We start from the raw sequence: 14,499 nt of genomic DNA on the forward strand, positions 1-14,499 counted from the left end.
AGGGACACTAACAGCGCAGTCCTAAGCAGAGATACTCCAGTGGCCTTAGACTGGAGTAACTTTGCTTAGAATTGCACTGTATATTACTGTCATAACAGAGATTCGAAGACAATGCCAAATGATAGTGTAAAGCGTAATTTATTGCACAGTGTATCCATGCACCCCTAGTTAATATGACTTTTTAAAAAAAAATAAATTAATTAAGATTGTAAACTTATACTTGGTTGGAGGATGATCACATGGAGAAAGAGCAGTGGCATATATGGCTGTGTCATTGGGCTCCACCATATTTAGTTCATGTGGTTGGAGTGTCACCCTTTGTCTCTGAGCTAGTGAAGTATTTCTTAACATTCCAACATAAGGCAACGTTGCTAAATGATTGCAGAGTTTATAGACGATGAAGCCCATTTTGATGAGCCAGGTCCTAGTATGGGTTCCTTTACAGAATAGTTTTCATGACAAAATGGGGTGTGTGTGAGAGAGGAGGTGTACCAGGATTTCAGTGTTGGTTTTGGAGTCAACCAATTATTTCAGGATTTCAGGGGTATTTGGAGAGCTGGATACTGTTCTCAAAATTGAGATTTCTATTCAGAAGAGAAAGTCAACCCGAACCATTTATTTACTTACTTACTTACTTACTTCAGATTTTAATTCCACCCTCCCTGCAAGTGGGCTCAGGGTGGATCACAAGAAGTTAAAAATCCATCATATAATTTATATATAACTAAAACAGTAAAAAAACATTTAAAACATTTGCACACGTACAACAATATATATAGAAGGCAGCAGTCAATAACATTAATTTAGAAAACAGGATGGTAGACAATCCTAACAGGGAGGGTTCAGATCTTCTATTTTTCCTCTTACCAGCCAGAGGAGGCCAGGCCCAGCCTCAGCCATATGCCTGGCAGAACATCTCTGCCTTGCAGGCCCAGCAGAAGGATAACAAATCCTACCGGGCCCTGGTCTCAATAAGCAGAGAGTTCCACTAGGCCAGAGCCAGGGCCGGAAAAGCCCTGGCTCTGGTTGAGGCCAGGTGGGCCTCCTTGAGGCCAGGGACCACCAATAGTTGTTCCTCTTCCAATTGGAGCATCCTAGGGCTGCCAGCTTCCAGGTAGTGGCTGGAGATCTCCCGGAATTACAACTGGTCTCCAGGCCACAGAGATCAGTTCGGCTGGAGAAAATGGCTGCTTTGGAGGATGGACTCTATGGAATTATGCCATGCCAAGGTCCTTTCCCTCCCCAAACCCCACTTTCTCCAGGTTTCACTTCTCAGGGCCAAGCTACACATGACGAATGACACTTGAACGGCAAGTGGATTGAGTGGAGGGCAAGTGAACAGGGAGAAATACACTTGCTGTTCAAGTGTCATTCGTCATGTGTAGCTTGGCCCTCAGATCTCCAGGAATTTCCCAACTTGGAGCTGGCAACCCTAGAGCGTCCTCCGGGACACATATGGGGACAGGCAGTCCTGCAGATTATTTGAAATGCTGGGATTTGCTATGGTAAGATATGAGAGCATTTTGAAAACATTTTTTTCTTCAGTCTTCTGCCCCAACATTCCACTTTCTCATTTATCTTGTGGTTACTTATGAACATGCCACCCTTAAATATTCAAGTGTATCTCTGTGGACCTAGAGGCATTTTTAAACATGCCACCAAATATACGAAGACTTTAATAAAAGCTTGGAAGGAGGACGAGAAAGTGTATCTTTAGGGGGTGGTATTGTGCCTGTCCATTTTGTAATGAATGTTGCTGCATAAAGTCCTTTTTCCACCTAAAACTTCCACGTTGAACCTAATTATTAACTAGCCCTAGGATAAGACTTGCAGTACAAAATAAACTGTAAATATTTTACTTGCTAAGCTTGTCTAGAAAGGCTTCATTATAGACTGTTATTTGAGGCAGCCATCCACCGGCAGAATGAATTGCTTCTGTCTTACGTTTTGCTTTTTCCCCCTGCAGCAGCCAACAGAGCAGTCAGCAAAGCAGCCACGATGATGACACGTCCCGATTCTTGAGCCCCCGAATCCGTGACGACAGGTAGGAGTGACAGCATCAGATCAAAGGAGGGGAGGAGTTAGAGATTTAGGGAGAGACCTCGTGCTTTGCCTTCCAAAGAGCCCAGGTTCCCGGAAGTCACATAGTGGGGCTGGGAGAGGAAACTTTGCCTGAGAGCTGTTTCTTTTCAGAGAAGGCCACATGGGCTTTGGTCCATCTCTGGACATTGGTCCATCTCTGTTGAAAACATCTTCATGTGCCTGGAGCTGCTTACATGTCTCTAAGCTGTTAGCCCAGTATGATATTCATATACTATTGAAGACCTCAGTGTTACCGTAAACTTTAACTGAGTATTTCTTGCTACTCTTTAATTGCATCGCTGGGGTTTTTATTTCTGAGCCTTTTCTCTAAAAGGCAGCATTTCCTCTGTTTCTACATGATAACACTGAGGACTTGATACTGGCTAAGAGGACCCAAAGAACCTCTGTACATGTGCATAAGGACCAGTATATGACCAGTGAAATTTCACTCCTTTTACCTTGGAATGGCAAACCCCTATGTCATATCCTACTATATAAAAAGAAAGCCGTATTGGCGGTAACTCACTTTTTATCCCCACGCAGGCACACTCTAGCCAGTGTGAGGATAAAGAGTCATCGACAATGCAGCTTGCTTAGGAGGGGGCGGGGAGGCCCAGCACGCCAGCACGCTCCTCCCAAGGCTTCGCAGCGGCTGAGGGAAGGCCCAGTGCGGCCTGGCGCTACTGCTTCGCACATCAGCGGGGAAGGCTACACTCCCACACCAGCCAGGTCCTGAATAGGCCAGGGCATCGCGACAGGCCCTGGAGCGCTCCTGCGTTCCGCATCACCCCGATTTTGGCCCCAAATGGGCAGAAATCAGGCTGATGCAATGCACAGGACTCCAGGACCCAGCGCGCCACTCCAACAGCACTCCTGCCCTCCACAGTGGGATGATTTCAGTTTGTTTGAATCTGAATCGGGCCCGTTTGGGGCCAAAATCAGCCTACTGTGGAGTGCAGGAGCACTCCAGGGCCCATCGCTCTTCCCCGTCAGCGTTCCTGTGATCCGCAGCAGGCGAATTTCAGCCCCAAATAGGAGTGGCACCCTGAGCCCTGGAGTGCTCCTGTGCTCTGCACCAATGCGATTTCCACCTGTTTGAGGCCAGATTGGGCTCCTGTGGAATGTAGGGACACTCCTGGAGCAGCGCGACGGGCCCTGGAGTGCTCCTGTACTCTGCACTGGCCTGATTTTTGGCCTCAAACGGGAGTGCAGGAGTACTACTGGATTGGTGCCTTGAGCCCTGGAGTGCTCTTGCACCCTGCACTGGCCCCATTACGGCCCCAAACGGGCCTGATTCAGCCTCAAATGGGAGCACAGGAATGCTGCTAGAGTGATGCCATGAGCCTGGCACACTCCTGCACTCAACACTGACCCGATTTCCACCCATTTGAGGCCAAATCAGGCCAGTGCAGAGCACAGGAATGCTGCTGATGCAGCGCAACGGGCCCTGGAGTGCTCCTGTGCTCTGCACCAGCCCGATTTCTGCCAGTTTGAAGCCAACTTGGACCCATTTGAGGCTGAAATTGCAGCACTCCTGCACTCTGTACCAGGCCAATTTCGGCCTCAAACGGGCCTAAATTGGCCCACTGTGGAGCGCGAGAGTGCTGCTGGAGTGCTAGAGCTCTGGAGTGCTCCTGCTCTCCACAGCAGGCTGCTTTCTAGAGCCTGTTTTTTTTAAAAAAAACGGCCAGGTTGCTAGTCACAGAATAAGTTTACAATTCTCCTTTGTTTGGTGACGAGGCAAAGGAGGCAAGTTAGGGTTGCTAGCCTCAAGTTGTGGCCTGGAGTACTGGATTATGACTGATCTCCAGATTGGAAACCCGTTCCCCAGGAGGAAACAGCAGCTTCAGAGAGTGGACTCTATGGCATTACATCCCCACTGAGTTACCTCCTCAAACTCCACCCTTCCCAATTACTGCCCCCAAATCTCCAGGAATTTCCCATGCCAGAGCTGGCAGCCCTAGGGGGGCAGCTGCTGTGATAAGCCCACTTCCCTTATTGAATGTGTGGAACTAATTGTGCAGTTCTTTGGATCCAGATAATAAAACTCTTCTGTTGTTTACTATATGTTGTTGGCTTCTGTTTTCAACTTCCATTCCTATTTTTTCCAGCTAGGAAAACTAAGATATACCTAGGCATGCTAGTTTGTGGCACCGTCTCTAACAGTAGATACTTTCATAATAACAGTTTGACTAGAATTAAGGCATTTACAACCTTTATAGTGGAATTTACTAGCTAAATTGTCTATAATATACTTCATGTTCCTAAAAATAGTAAAGCAAACTTAGAAAGTAAAGTTAGGTTTGACAAGAAAGACAGCATTTTATTATTTCATTTTTTTCCAATTTTTTCTAAATAAATATAAGACCCCCTCCTCCCACAATCCCAGTGACTTGAAAATGTCCAAAAATGTTTCTCCAGCATGTATGCTGTCCGTTTCTGTGGCAATACTGTAACGTCCTTGGTGAAGTTATTGTACAAAATCAGTTACCATTGCAAAGACAATTACTGTTGCCGGTGGTTTTCAGTGTATACTTATATTGACCATAAATCTAACAGCATCAGACATTGCTACAGGGAAGAAAGAAGCTGCAGACTGAGGCAATTGTATAGAAGTCAAGCGTTTGTGAAGTATTATTGACTATGCAAACATGAACAGTGTTGGTGCAACATTGTTATATTGGAAACAGCAGAGCAAACTCATTTTGTCCAACACTGAAAACAGACAGGAGGAGCATCAGACCATGTTTATGGCAACTAATTTTTTGTTCCATAGGAGGAGCAGTTTGTTCTAAACATGTGCAACAGAATATGTGTGTGTGTGTTTGTGCTGAACATGGTGTAACATATGCATTGAGTGGTACATGGACCGTGCAGAGGAAGAGCAGACATGGTCAAATGGCAAAATGTCTCTCCTCATTACACACTTGAAAGAAAAGCAGTCAGAGTAAGGAGTAAAGCAATTGGGTGATTTCTGTGTTGCACGTCCTGGTTCAGCATGTAGCTACTCGGCCTACAGGTACTAGTGAGAAGGGCCCAGTTTACACTTGGTCCAAATCCATACTAACAGTGCAATCCTAAGCAGAGGTCTCCTTTCAAAACCCATTGATTTCAATAGGCTTATAGAATGAAGTAACTTTGCTTAGGCTTGCACTGTACATAGTCTAAGGAAGCTACCTTCTGTTGTCTCTCACTTTAACAAGCTGCTGACTTAGTTTCTGCACCTGACTGAAATAAACCCTCAAATATAGACAGTGATCCATACAACAAAATTAAGGGACCTATAACTAAGCTGTGGAGCATTGTCATAAACGGAAAGGAACCAAGAGACCTGGATAGAATGAAACCAGAAAGAAATCTCAAGCAGACAAAATAATACTGAGCCCCAGTAGCTGACAGCCGGTGTTAGACTGCCTACTAAAGAGCCAGGCATTCCAAGCACCCCGACATTATGCAAGAGGCCAAAGAGAAAGAAAAAGAAATGGCAGTAACTGCCAGTCTAGAGATCCAAGTCCCAAGGCAGGGATCCCCGCATCTGGGCAGCCAGTAATCCAAAAAGTTAGAAACGAAGCTTGGACGCGCGTCTTCTGGCAATACCAGCTTCCACAATTACACAAACACCACCAGTCAAAAATTCTTGCAGGAAGAATACAGCGAACCAAAACTTTTTAAAAATTCTGGAAGGATTCTGTTGCCTGTTATAAGGCAAGCAATAGAATTTAAGAAGAAAAAAATTCTTTTCCTTCTAGGCTTGAAAAGAGTGGAGGAGAAAAGATGGTGTCTAGCTTGAATGGATGTGGGGAGAGGGAAAGATCAGTTCTGGGTCTTAAGCAGGGCTTTTTTTCAGCCAGAACGTGGTGGAACGGAGTTCTGGCACCTCTTGAAAATGGTCACATGACTGGTGGCCCCGCCCCCTGATCTCCAGACAGAGGAGAGTTTAGATCGCCCTCCGCGCACAGCGTGGAGGGCGATCTAAACGCCCCTCTGTCTGGAGATCAGGGGGCGGGGCCACCAGTCATGTGACCATTTTCGCTGAGGGCAATTTAAATGTTTAAAAACTCCTCCTCTTGTTCCAGCTGTCCCAAAGTGACGTCGTTACGCGGTCCCGGAAGCGTGCGCACACTTTGCCCGTGCGCATGTAGTACCAGGGGTACCACCTCCCGCCAGGAGTTGACCCCTGTGCTGGCAACCCACTGAGTTCCACCACCTCTTTTCCCAGAAAAAAAGCCCCGGTCTTAAGAATAATGATTCTAAATAAAATAAAGAACAGGAGGTATCCAAGTGAGGAGGGTCTGTGCGGAATCTGTTATGGCCCAGTCAGTAAAGGGGGGCTTGCGGCAGGTAATTCAAATAGTTACTGAATTGTTGTGACACCCGGTGTAAGGTGGGAAATCTTCACTTTGGGAAATGCTAATGCAACAGGTTCTCCTTATGGCTAAGGACACACTGCTTAAGCACAGGGGCTCCTTGATTAACAATCTGAAGGCCAGCCTCCGGGTGAGGTGAGGCTTCTCCTTGGAAAACAGTTCTGTGCCAGCGATTGTGACGGGGTCAGGGACAGTCCTTCTGCTCTGTGGGCTCTGTGACCTCTGCCTGTGTTGCACCCAAAACCTGCTTAGCAGCCCTGAAGTGACAAACAGAAAGAGAAGCTGCTTCTGACACTAGGATGTGGGGAGCAGTGCACAAGCCAAAGTGGCAGCTATCTTGTAACCCTGCATGAGTCCATGGTGCATGATGCGTCACACAGAGCGCAGTTAGTTCAGCCAGGGGAAAACAATTCTTAGCTCATGGCTGGTACATTTGTCTGTAGTTTGTACGTAGAATGAATAGAATTATTGGTATTCCCTCCAGATACACCTTTTCTTTTTGCCTCCTCAGAATAGTTGTCAACAGTACAAAAAAAAAACTTGCATAGATACAGACTGATACCACTTTTCTTACCAAATGCAAAAGACTGGATATTATATCTAAAGGGTTAAGAAGTAAAAATCTATTTCAAACTACTGGACCCGAATCTTGCTCTTTTACTATTGACAAACATGGTTACCCACTTGCAACTGGTTTCCTTACTGAAACGCCCCCATCTCAGTGCTTTTGCTGTTATCTCAGCTTTTCTCAATCATCTGCCTCCCAGTTCGGGGCACCGTCATTGCTTCTCTGTCCTCTGCGATCCTGTTGTCCCTTCCTTTTTCTCCTCAGGGCTCAACTAGACAATGTGCATGGCAGAAGTCAGGTTGGGGGTTCCCCAGCCTGGCTCGTGTCATGCAGTACAGTGGGGAACTAAAATTCCAAAGTTCTGCGGGGCTGGATTTGGCTTGCAAGTGTGGCACAAGGGAAGGAAGGCAACAGCTTTCCCTCCTATGCCATTTTCCTGAGCTGAAAAGGTCGGGGTGGGGTGCTGTTTGCTCGTCCAACTAGACATGGCTAAGCTAGTTGGGCCAATGGTCTGACTTGGCTCAATGGAAGACAGCTTCATATGTCACAGGAAGTGGCCATGCAGAAGGTCCCAGGTTCGATCCCTGGTGTCTCCAGTTAATAGGAAGGTAAAGCGCCTTTTCTGCCTGAGACCCTGGAGAGTGGATAAGACTGGGTTGGATGTGTCTGGGGTGAAAGGCAGTGTAAGGAAGCCTATATAAGCCACTCATATATCACAGGCTTGTGGTTATACACATTCACAATCCCCCATACAGTTAAACATATCATTTTCAGACATACCCTGGAAATCTTGTTGGTCTTTACTACTGGACTTAAATCTTGCATTTTCAAACAGCTGCAGGTTGTACTAATATTACATTTTCAATTATTTTTGCATAGTGGTGATTTTAGAGTGCATGCCCAGGTTTTTCACAATTAATGCCCACAGCTATCCTTAGAAAAATAAGACCTAAGACAGACATGCTAGCAATATGTTCTTAAGATAGCATGGTGTAATATGTATGTGTGTGCCATCAACCGACTTACGGTGACCCCAGCAAGAGGCTTTCAAGGCGAGCGAGGAGCAGAGGTGGTTTTCCGGTGCCTTCCTCTGCAAAGCAATCCCAGTTTTACTTTGTGGTTTCCCATCCAAGTACGAAATGGGGTCTACCCTCTTTGGCTTCTGCGATCTGACGAGACTGGGCTATCCCATGCTGCTTTCCCCCCAGCATGGTATTAGCCTGACGGATTTATCTGTGGTTATGCTGGTGGTTCAGGGTGTCAATTGTGTCTTTTTTAAAAGCAGGGAGAAAAGGTCCGATGTGTCAGGTGCTCAGAGTCACCTGTCATATTTAATATCCTTGCAGCTGAAGCTGAGGCTGTTGTAGTGATTTCTGTCATTCATACCTGGGTTGGGAAACTGACAACGGGAAGTGGTCGTTGATTCCTGCGGTAAATTCTCCCGAGTCTGGGAGCTGCCTGGCCTTGAGAAGTCTATGAATCCCACAGCCTGTTTTCCCGCTTGCAGAGTTCAAGGACTGTTAGGAGGAAGGAGGCGGGATTAGGAGTAGCCACGGGGAACCTTTATCTGTGTTAGGCTTGTCTGTAGCCTGGCAAGGATGATGCAAACTGGCATCTTATCAATAAAGAACTTTAACTCCTGAAGTGAAGTCTTTTGAGAGTTACCTGGCATCGTTACATGATGAAAGGAAAAGTTCTTTTTTATGTGTAGAGTGGTAGAGAGACCACAAACTGTTGGCTAGCAGCATCAGGAGGCATGCAACACCTGCCATGGGAGACATGGGCATATTTTACACTCATTTCTTTTTGCACCCTTGTCTCCAATTCTCCTCCATTGGATTTACCACTGCTTTGTGTTGGTTCGTTTCTGACCAGTATCCCCCCCGAGCTTCCCAGTAAGATCAGAACACCTGGGTGAGTAATTGGAAAACTACCTGATTTTCATATACTTTGCAAGGCAAAGCTGTGGGTGAGTTTCCCTCGACTTTTAGCTTTGGGGGCTTTTACTGGGCCTCGAAATCATTTGAGCTGCCACATGCTAAGAGAATTGTCATCTTTGTTTGCTTCCAAATAAAACTTTTAGGCGTTCTTTTCTCCCAGTTCCCTAAAAAAAAAAAGACCGCTGTGTGATTTTTTTTTAGGACAAACTTGGATTCATACATCTTTGGCTCTCTTGGAGAGTTGATTTATTATAACTCCAAAGTGCAGCATTAGCATAAAAGAGGCGGTAGGGGGAGGGGAGGAGTGAAACGATGAAAGTGGCGCGTGTGACTTTTGTGGCTGTTGTTTTGGCCAGAACAGCGAAATGTATTATGCCGGAACTCTTCCTTTTTATTGGGGGGGGGGGTGAGCTGGGGGTTCTCAGCTGCACAGAAGCTGCAGGTTTTCTGTCCTCACAGCCTCCAGGCTGAGGATTCCCAGCCTTGCTTGGCTTTTAGACTCAGCTTTCATTTCATTCTATCAAATGCTGGATCAGTTCCAGTTTACCCTGAAGATTATGTTCTCTGAGATATCACTTGAACCTGCAAGGACTTGGCCATCAGCAGTGGGCAGCTAATACTTATTTCACTACCTCCTGCCCATGATGACGGTCAGTTGCCAGGGCACCTGGGCTCGCTTGTATTCTTCTTTAACCAACTCAGGACGTGCTCTTGCCTTGTTTTCTTGGCAAAGGATCCAAGAGGCCTGCCTTCCTTTTCCAGCACAGCAAAATCATTTGTAATTACAGCTAAACTGACGGAAGGAACCGCTCATTCATTTATCCCTGGAGGGACAATTAATAACCCAAGGGAGGACATGGCTGCGAATGACTGTTTGGTACCTGTTGTGATTTATTCTTTTCCTAAAGATGCTTTCCTCCAGTGGTCTATCCCTCTTCAATAATGTTAACCTGAAGGCTTTATGGCCAATAAGAAACCCTGGTGGGCATGTTGCTAACATGCAAAGGCTCCCGTGCCTCCAGTTTACCACCTAACAGCTACAAAAGGAAGTAACCTTGCTGATAGGAAAAGGCATCACACATCAGCATACTGCTTCCCATGTCTTTAATCCAGTAGGAATTGGTTCAGAAATGACGGCCTATCAGGCAGGGTTAGGAGGAAGCTCTGAGAAAGATGGAGGTGCCAGATGGGAAACTCATTTTCAGCAAAAGCTGGCTGAATGCCATTTGCCCCAGAGTGGGTAGAAATAGTCTTGCAGACTCAGCCCCCTGCCCAATCTATATCAGAAGGGTGGGCAAAACCCCACCAAGAGCCTCCTGTCCATTCTCCCTACTTGCTGAAAGGAGTGAGGAAGCTCTGGACCCTTAGCCTCTCCCCCTTTTGTGGGGGATCTGTTGCGTTTGGGTTTGGTATCATTGTTAGAGGAAGTGACTACCATGATATTAAGGTGGCCAGATAGGACTCCACTTGTTCGCTGTGGTTACCAGAATGTGGTTTCTGTTGGAACTGGTGGCCTAAGAGGACAATGGTGGGAGCATCTTCCCAGGGGATCCATGGATGCAGATCCACCTATAAGAGAGAACAACAGGCAGCAGTAGGTGACAGGGGATACAGGTATGATAATACTTAATAATAAAGAATTATTTTACAAAACTGGGCAACATTTGCTATTGTGCTTCATTGGAAAGGACCAGTGTGGCAGTAGCTACATTCCTCTCCCAAACTGTCCTTAATTAAGATGGGTGTCATGTATATTCTTTAAGAAGGAAAACACCCTTTTATGAAGGCTAGGGCTTCGCAGTAGCAAAGGCAACTTTTCAGAAATTTCTTTTGAACAGCGGCCCATGAATTCTGCCCTGGAATGGAAGTTTACAATTTGATACATTTCTCTGGTCTAGCAAGAGAGTGTCATAAAACCTTGGATGCATTGCTGAAAAGGCCTCCTGCGTATTTGGACTCCTTTGACGTTTTGCCTCGCTTCTTTGCAGGCTCATATAGTATTCTGGGTTTTGCCTGAAGCCAATGAAACAATCTACCCAGTTCTGAGAATCAACACAGTTCAAGGAAGTTATATGCAGGGATAGTCATCAGCTGTTTCCCATTTGGGCTCTCATGTTTGCACATGTGATTCATGCTCTGTAGAGCCTCAGTGCTCTCAAGTGCACCTGTGCACACTTCTCCGGTGCTTGTGAGCAATTGTAGTTGCTGATGGTAGCAAGAGGGGATAAGGCTGTGCTCCTTGGGGGAATCAGTTTGCTCAGGTCCTGGGAGCTGAGGGATGAAAGCTTTGCTACTCCCTGCAGCACAACTCATCTGACATCACTTGCAGGTGGAGCTGTGCAAGCAGGGCTGGGTTGCTTCTTGAGAACTGGAACAGAGAAGACCTTCCTACATCTAAAGACGCACGCAGCCAGGAAGCTGGTGAGGAATGAGCACAGACATACCAGAAGGATTCAAAGGAAACTATCGAAGGTTAAATGTAAACATTCGAGCAAGGTTTTCAGCCACTGGGATAGTGGCTCAGGGATGATAATGAAGAGAAGGTTATTTTGGGGACTGTTTTTTTGGAGTCTAGTGACGTCTCCCTTAACCTGGCTGTCCTTGGCACAAAGATGAAGCCAAAGATGCTGTTGCAAAATGGGCAAACTTGTAAGTAACTAGGCTCAACAGAAGACGCATTTGCACACTAAGCTTTTGACACTTAAGGATGCCCTTCGGAGCAGTCTCTTGGGGCTAAACTCTGAACTCATCCTTCCATTGGGACTAGAATCTGTGTTGGATTGCTGGCTCCAGTTCTTCTATGGGCTGCCAGTGCCTGAGCTGGCTAGTGCACCGCAAAGCACGGCCATGGTCCAGAATCTCCATCCCAAGAAGGTCTCCTCCTACGTAGTTGCGAAGCAAGTTTGCCATTTTCGTGTAGCCTCTCTGAGGAAAAAGCTGTCCTTCTTCAGAGTCATGTAAGTATTCTGATCGGTGAGGCTGGAATGGGGAAAGGGTCTGATGCTTAAAACATGTCCATCCCTTCACTCATCTGCATGACTGCATGTGCAAGGTATGACTGTTGAGTGGAAGCATGCAAGTTGCATCCGTGGGAATATAAAAAGAGCCCTGGCGGATCAGACTGGGTCCATCTAGTTAAGCACCCTGTGGCCAGCCAGTTACCTCCAGGATGCCCCAAAACGGCATGAGTATAATCATCTTCTCTTATTTTATGTCCCATTATCTGGTATCCAAAGCCTCTGAACATGGGGGGCTCCAAGTGGCTAACAGACATTGGAGGACTGTATGACTTTGTCTAGCCCTTTTTAAAAAAACCCAAGCAAATGGCCACCACCTCACCCTGTGGCAGTGAATCCCGTCAGTTAACCGCACAGGTGGATTCTAAGTCCCAAGAGGCTGAAAACAAGCCATATTAGTTTAACTCTGGCCTGTAATAGGCTGGAACTTCAGGGAGTAGAGCTAATTTTTAATTCAACCCTACTTGTGCAACCTTGGCTAATGTACAGAGTCTGTAAAATGGGATTCTCTTCTATTACCTCGTATGGACCATATAAGGATAAACTGCATAGTGTTGGCAAGTTTGGCAAGGTAGCTCAGGGACAGATGGAAACACAATATGAGGTTGTTGAAGATTAAGATCTCTTGTGTTCAAAACGATGGTGTAGGAAAGGCAAAACACAAGGGAGAGACCAGTGGGGCACCTATTTGGGGCATTTATATTAAGCAATTCCTCCCATTGATTTTTGGAGTCAGTCTTGCTTAAGATCAAGGTGTAGCCCCAAATCACCTCTCAGGCTTACACTGGAGAATAGCTTTAACTTGTGGTGTAAAATAGAAACACAGTGCCTGGTTTTACAGATGGCTTCTCTTCTAGCATCTGACATCTCTTTCCAACCCCAGCTGAGAATTGGAGGCTAGTGGGCAAATGTTACAGAGAAGTTTACACAGTCCAAGAGGGGAGCAATAAATAAAGGCTATGAGAAAATGGACTTATGGGATGGGGGAAGGAGAGAGGGGGGAGAAATGGACGAAGGCTGAAAGGTTATGGAAAATCGGTCAGGTTTGAAGTGTATTTGATGAGGGGTGTGTGGAAATGGCAGTTTTTATAGGAGGATGGCTTGAAAGACAAATACCTCCAATACAAACATCCTGTTGTGACAACAGCTTTAACCTTCCCCCGAGGGCTAATGATTTTCATGTCCCAGTAACCCCTGTAGGGCATATCTCACTTACTTTGAATTCAATCTATTTTTAGTCAGTGGATATTTTGCAAAGGGCCTGGTTAGCACAAGATCTTACTGTGTGTATCAGCTGCCCAGTTTGTGCTTGCGGGGAAGCAGACCCTTGCGTTGCACCTTGTACATCACGGCGCGCATGTTTTTCCTATCTTTGTACAAGAAAAAGGTATGAAATGCCCCCGTGTTTCATAACTGGGCTTCAGAGTTTACCTTGGAACTTTCCCCTCTTTCTCCTGAGTGCAAAGACATACCCAGTGCCTTAACACCTTATGTCCCTAACACAATTCTTTCCATATGGTTGAATTCCTGCAACACTGACCTACCCCATGTCCATCACGAAAAGGTTGGTTTACATAAAACTTGTAATGTGGGTTCCAGTTTATGTTCTGTCTGGAATAATGACGTTTCAAAGGTAGCTAGCCCATAAATCTGTGTTCTGACTGCTTGTGTTTTGAGAGACCAGATTGTTCCACTTCTGTGTCTCAGCAGTGTAGAAGCAGTCACTCTTCCTGTCTATGACCTGCATGAGAGATTCACAGGGCCAGCCTGTCTATTGAGCACCCCTGTCTTTCACAGATAAATAAATCAAGTTGCCTTTAGCCTTTCTGCATACTAGAAGCAGTCCAATTTGAGGCCAAGAAAGGCTTCAGTGTTGGTTTCAGGGCTATAGTTGATGATTTGGGGCTTGGGAATCTGGAAAGATCCGTATTGGCCCTGTCTGTGACCTGTGCTACCCTATTCAATGGTGAAGCACACGCATGTTGTCATGAACTTGTTTTGGGAACTTCACAGTGGCAAGTATATGACCACAGATAAAGCAACGATCATCTGTCCACAGAGCTGGATAATGTGTCAAAGGGTATTGGGATCTGATAGCCTGAACCACAAAGGCAAAAGCCCACAGCCTCCCTGTTTTCCGAGGGGCGACAGATAGAGAGGAAATAGCTTTCCTAACGTGCTCAGATTTGCTGTGCTCAGCATGCCTCCTGCAGTTGTACGATCGGCCACTCAATTGTTCCTCTGACGCCAGCATTGTTCCTCTTCTGAAGCAGCAGAGGTGGGATGTTAATTATAGCATGGAGCATCACAGGCTCATTGCCGACATTGTTGAGGAATGTAGGGTTTTTGACAAGAGGTCAGTGTAAGATGAATGCCTTCCTTTTTCTTCCAATCTCAGAGCCTTCTGCACCTGGCATACCAGCCTTGCTGGCTGCAGCCCTTGAAAAATCTCTCCGTCACAAGAGAAAAATAAAAACTATTGTCCCAGCACCGCAAAGGCTTGGGATGTTCTGTTCTCAGGAGAA

At 46.1% G+C, this 14,499-nt stretch overlaps 1 protein-coding gene across 1 annotated transcript in view; it reads left to right on the forward strand.

Annotated features, from left to right (window-relative positions):
- Positions 1 to 14,499, forward strand: part of GRAMD1B (GRAM domain containing 1B) — a 138,454-nt gene that overhangs the window by 18,995 nt on the left and 104,960 nt on the right. Inside the window, exon 2 of the mRNA XM_054997817.1 lies at positions 1,967 to 2,044. Within this exon, the coding sequence (XP_054853792.1) occupies positions 1,967 to 2,044 (78 nt within the window). The remainder of the gene's footprint in view (positions 1 to 1,966; positions 2,045 to 14,499) is intronic.

Source organism: Eublepharis macularius, chromosome 14 (genome assembly GCF_028583425.1).
Source record: "Eublepharis macularius isolate TG4126 chromosome 14, MPM_Emac_v1.0, whole genome shotgun sequence".
NCBI lineage: Eukaryota > Metazoa > Chordata > Lepidosauria > Squamata > Eublepharidae > Eublepharis > Eublepharis macularius.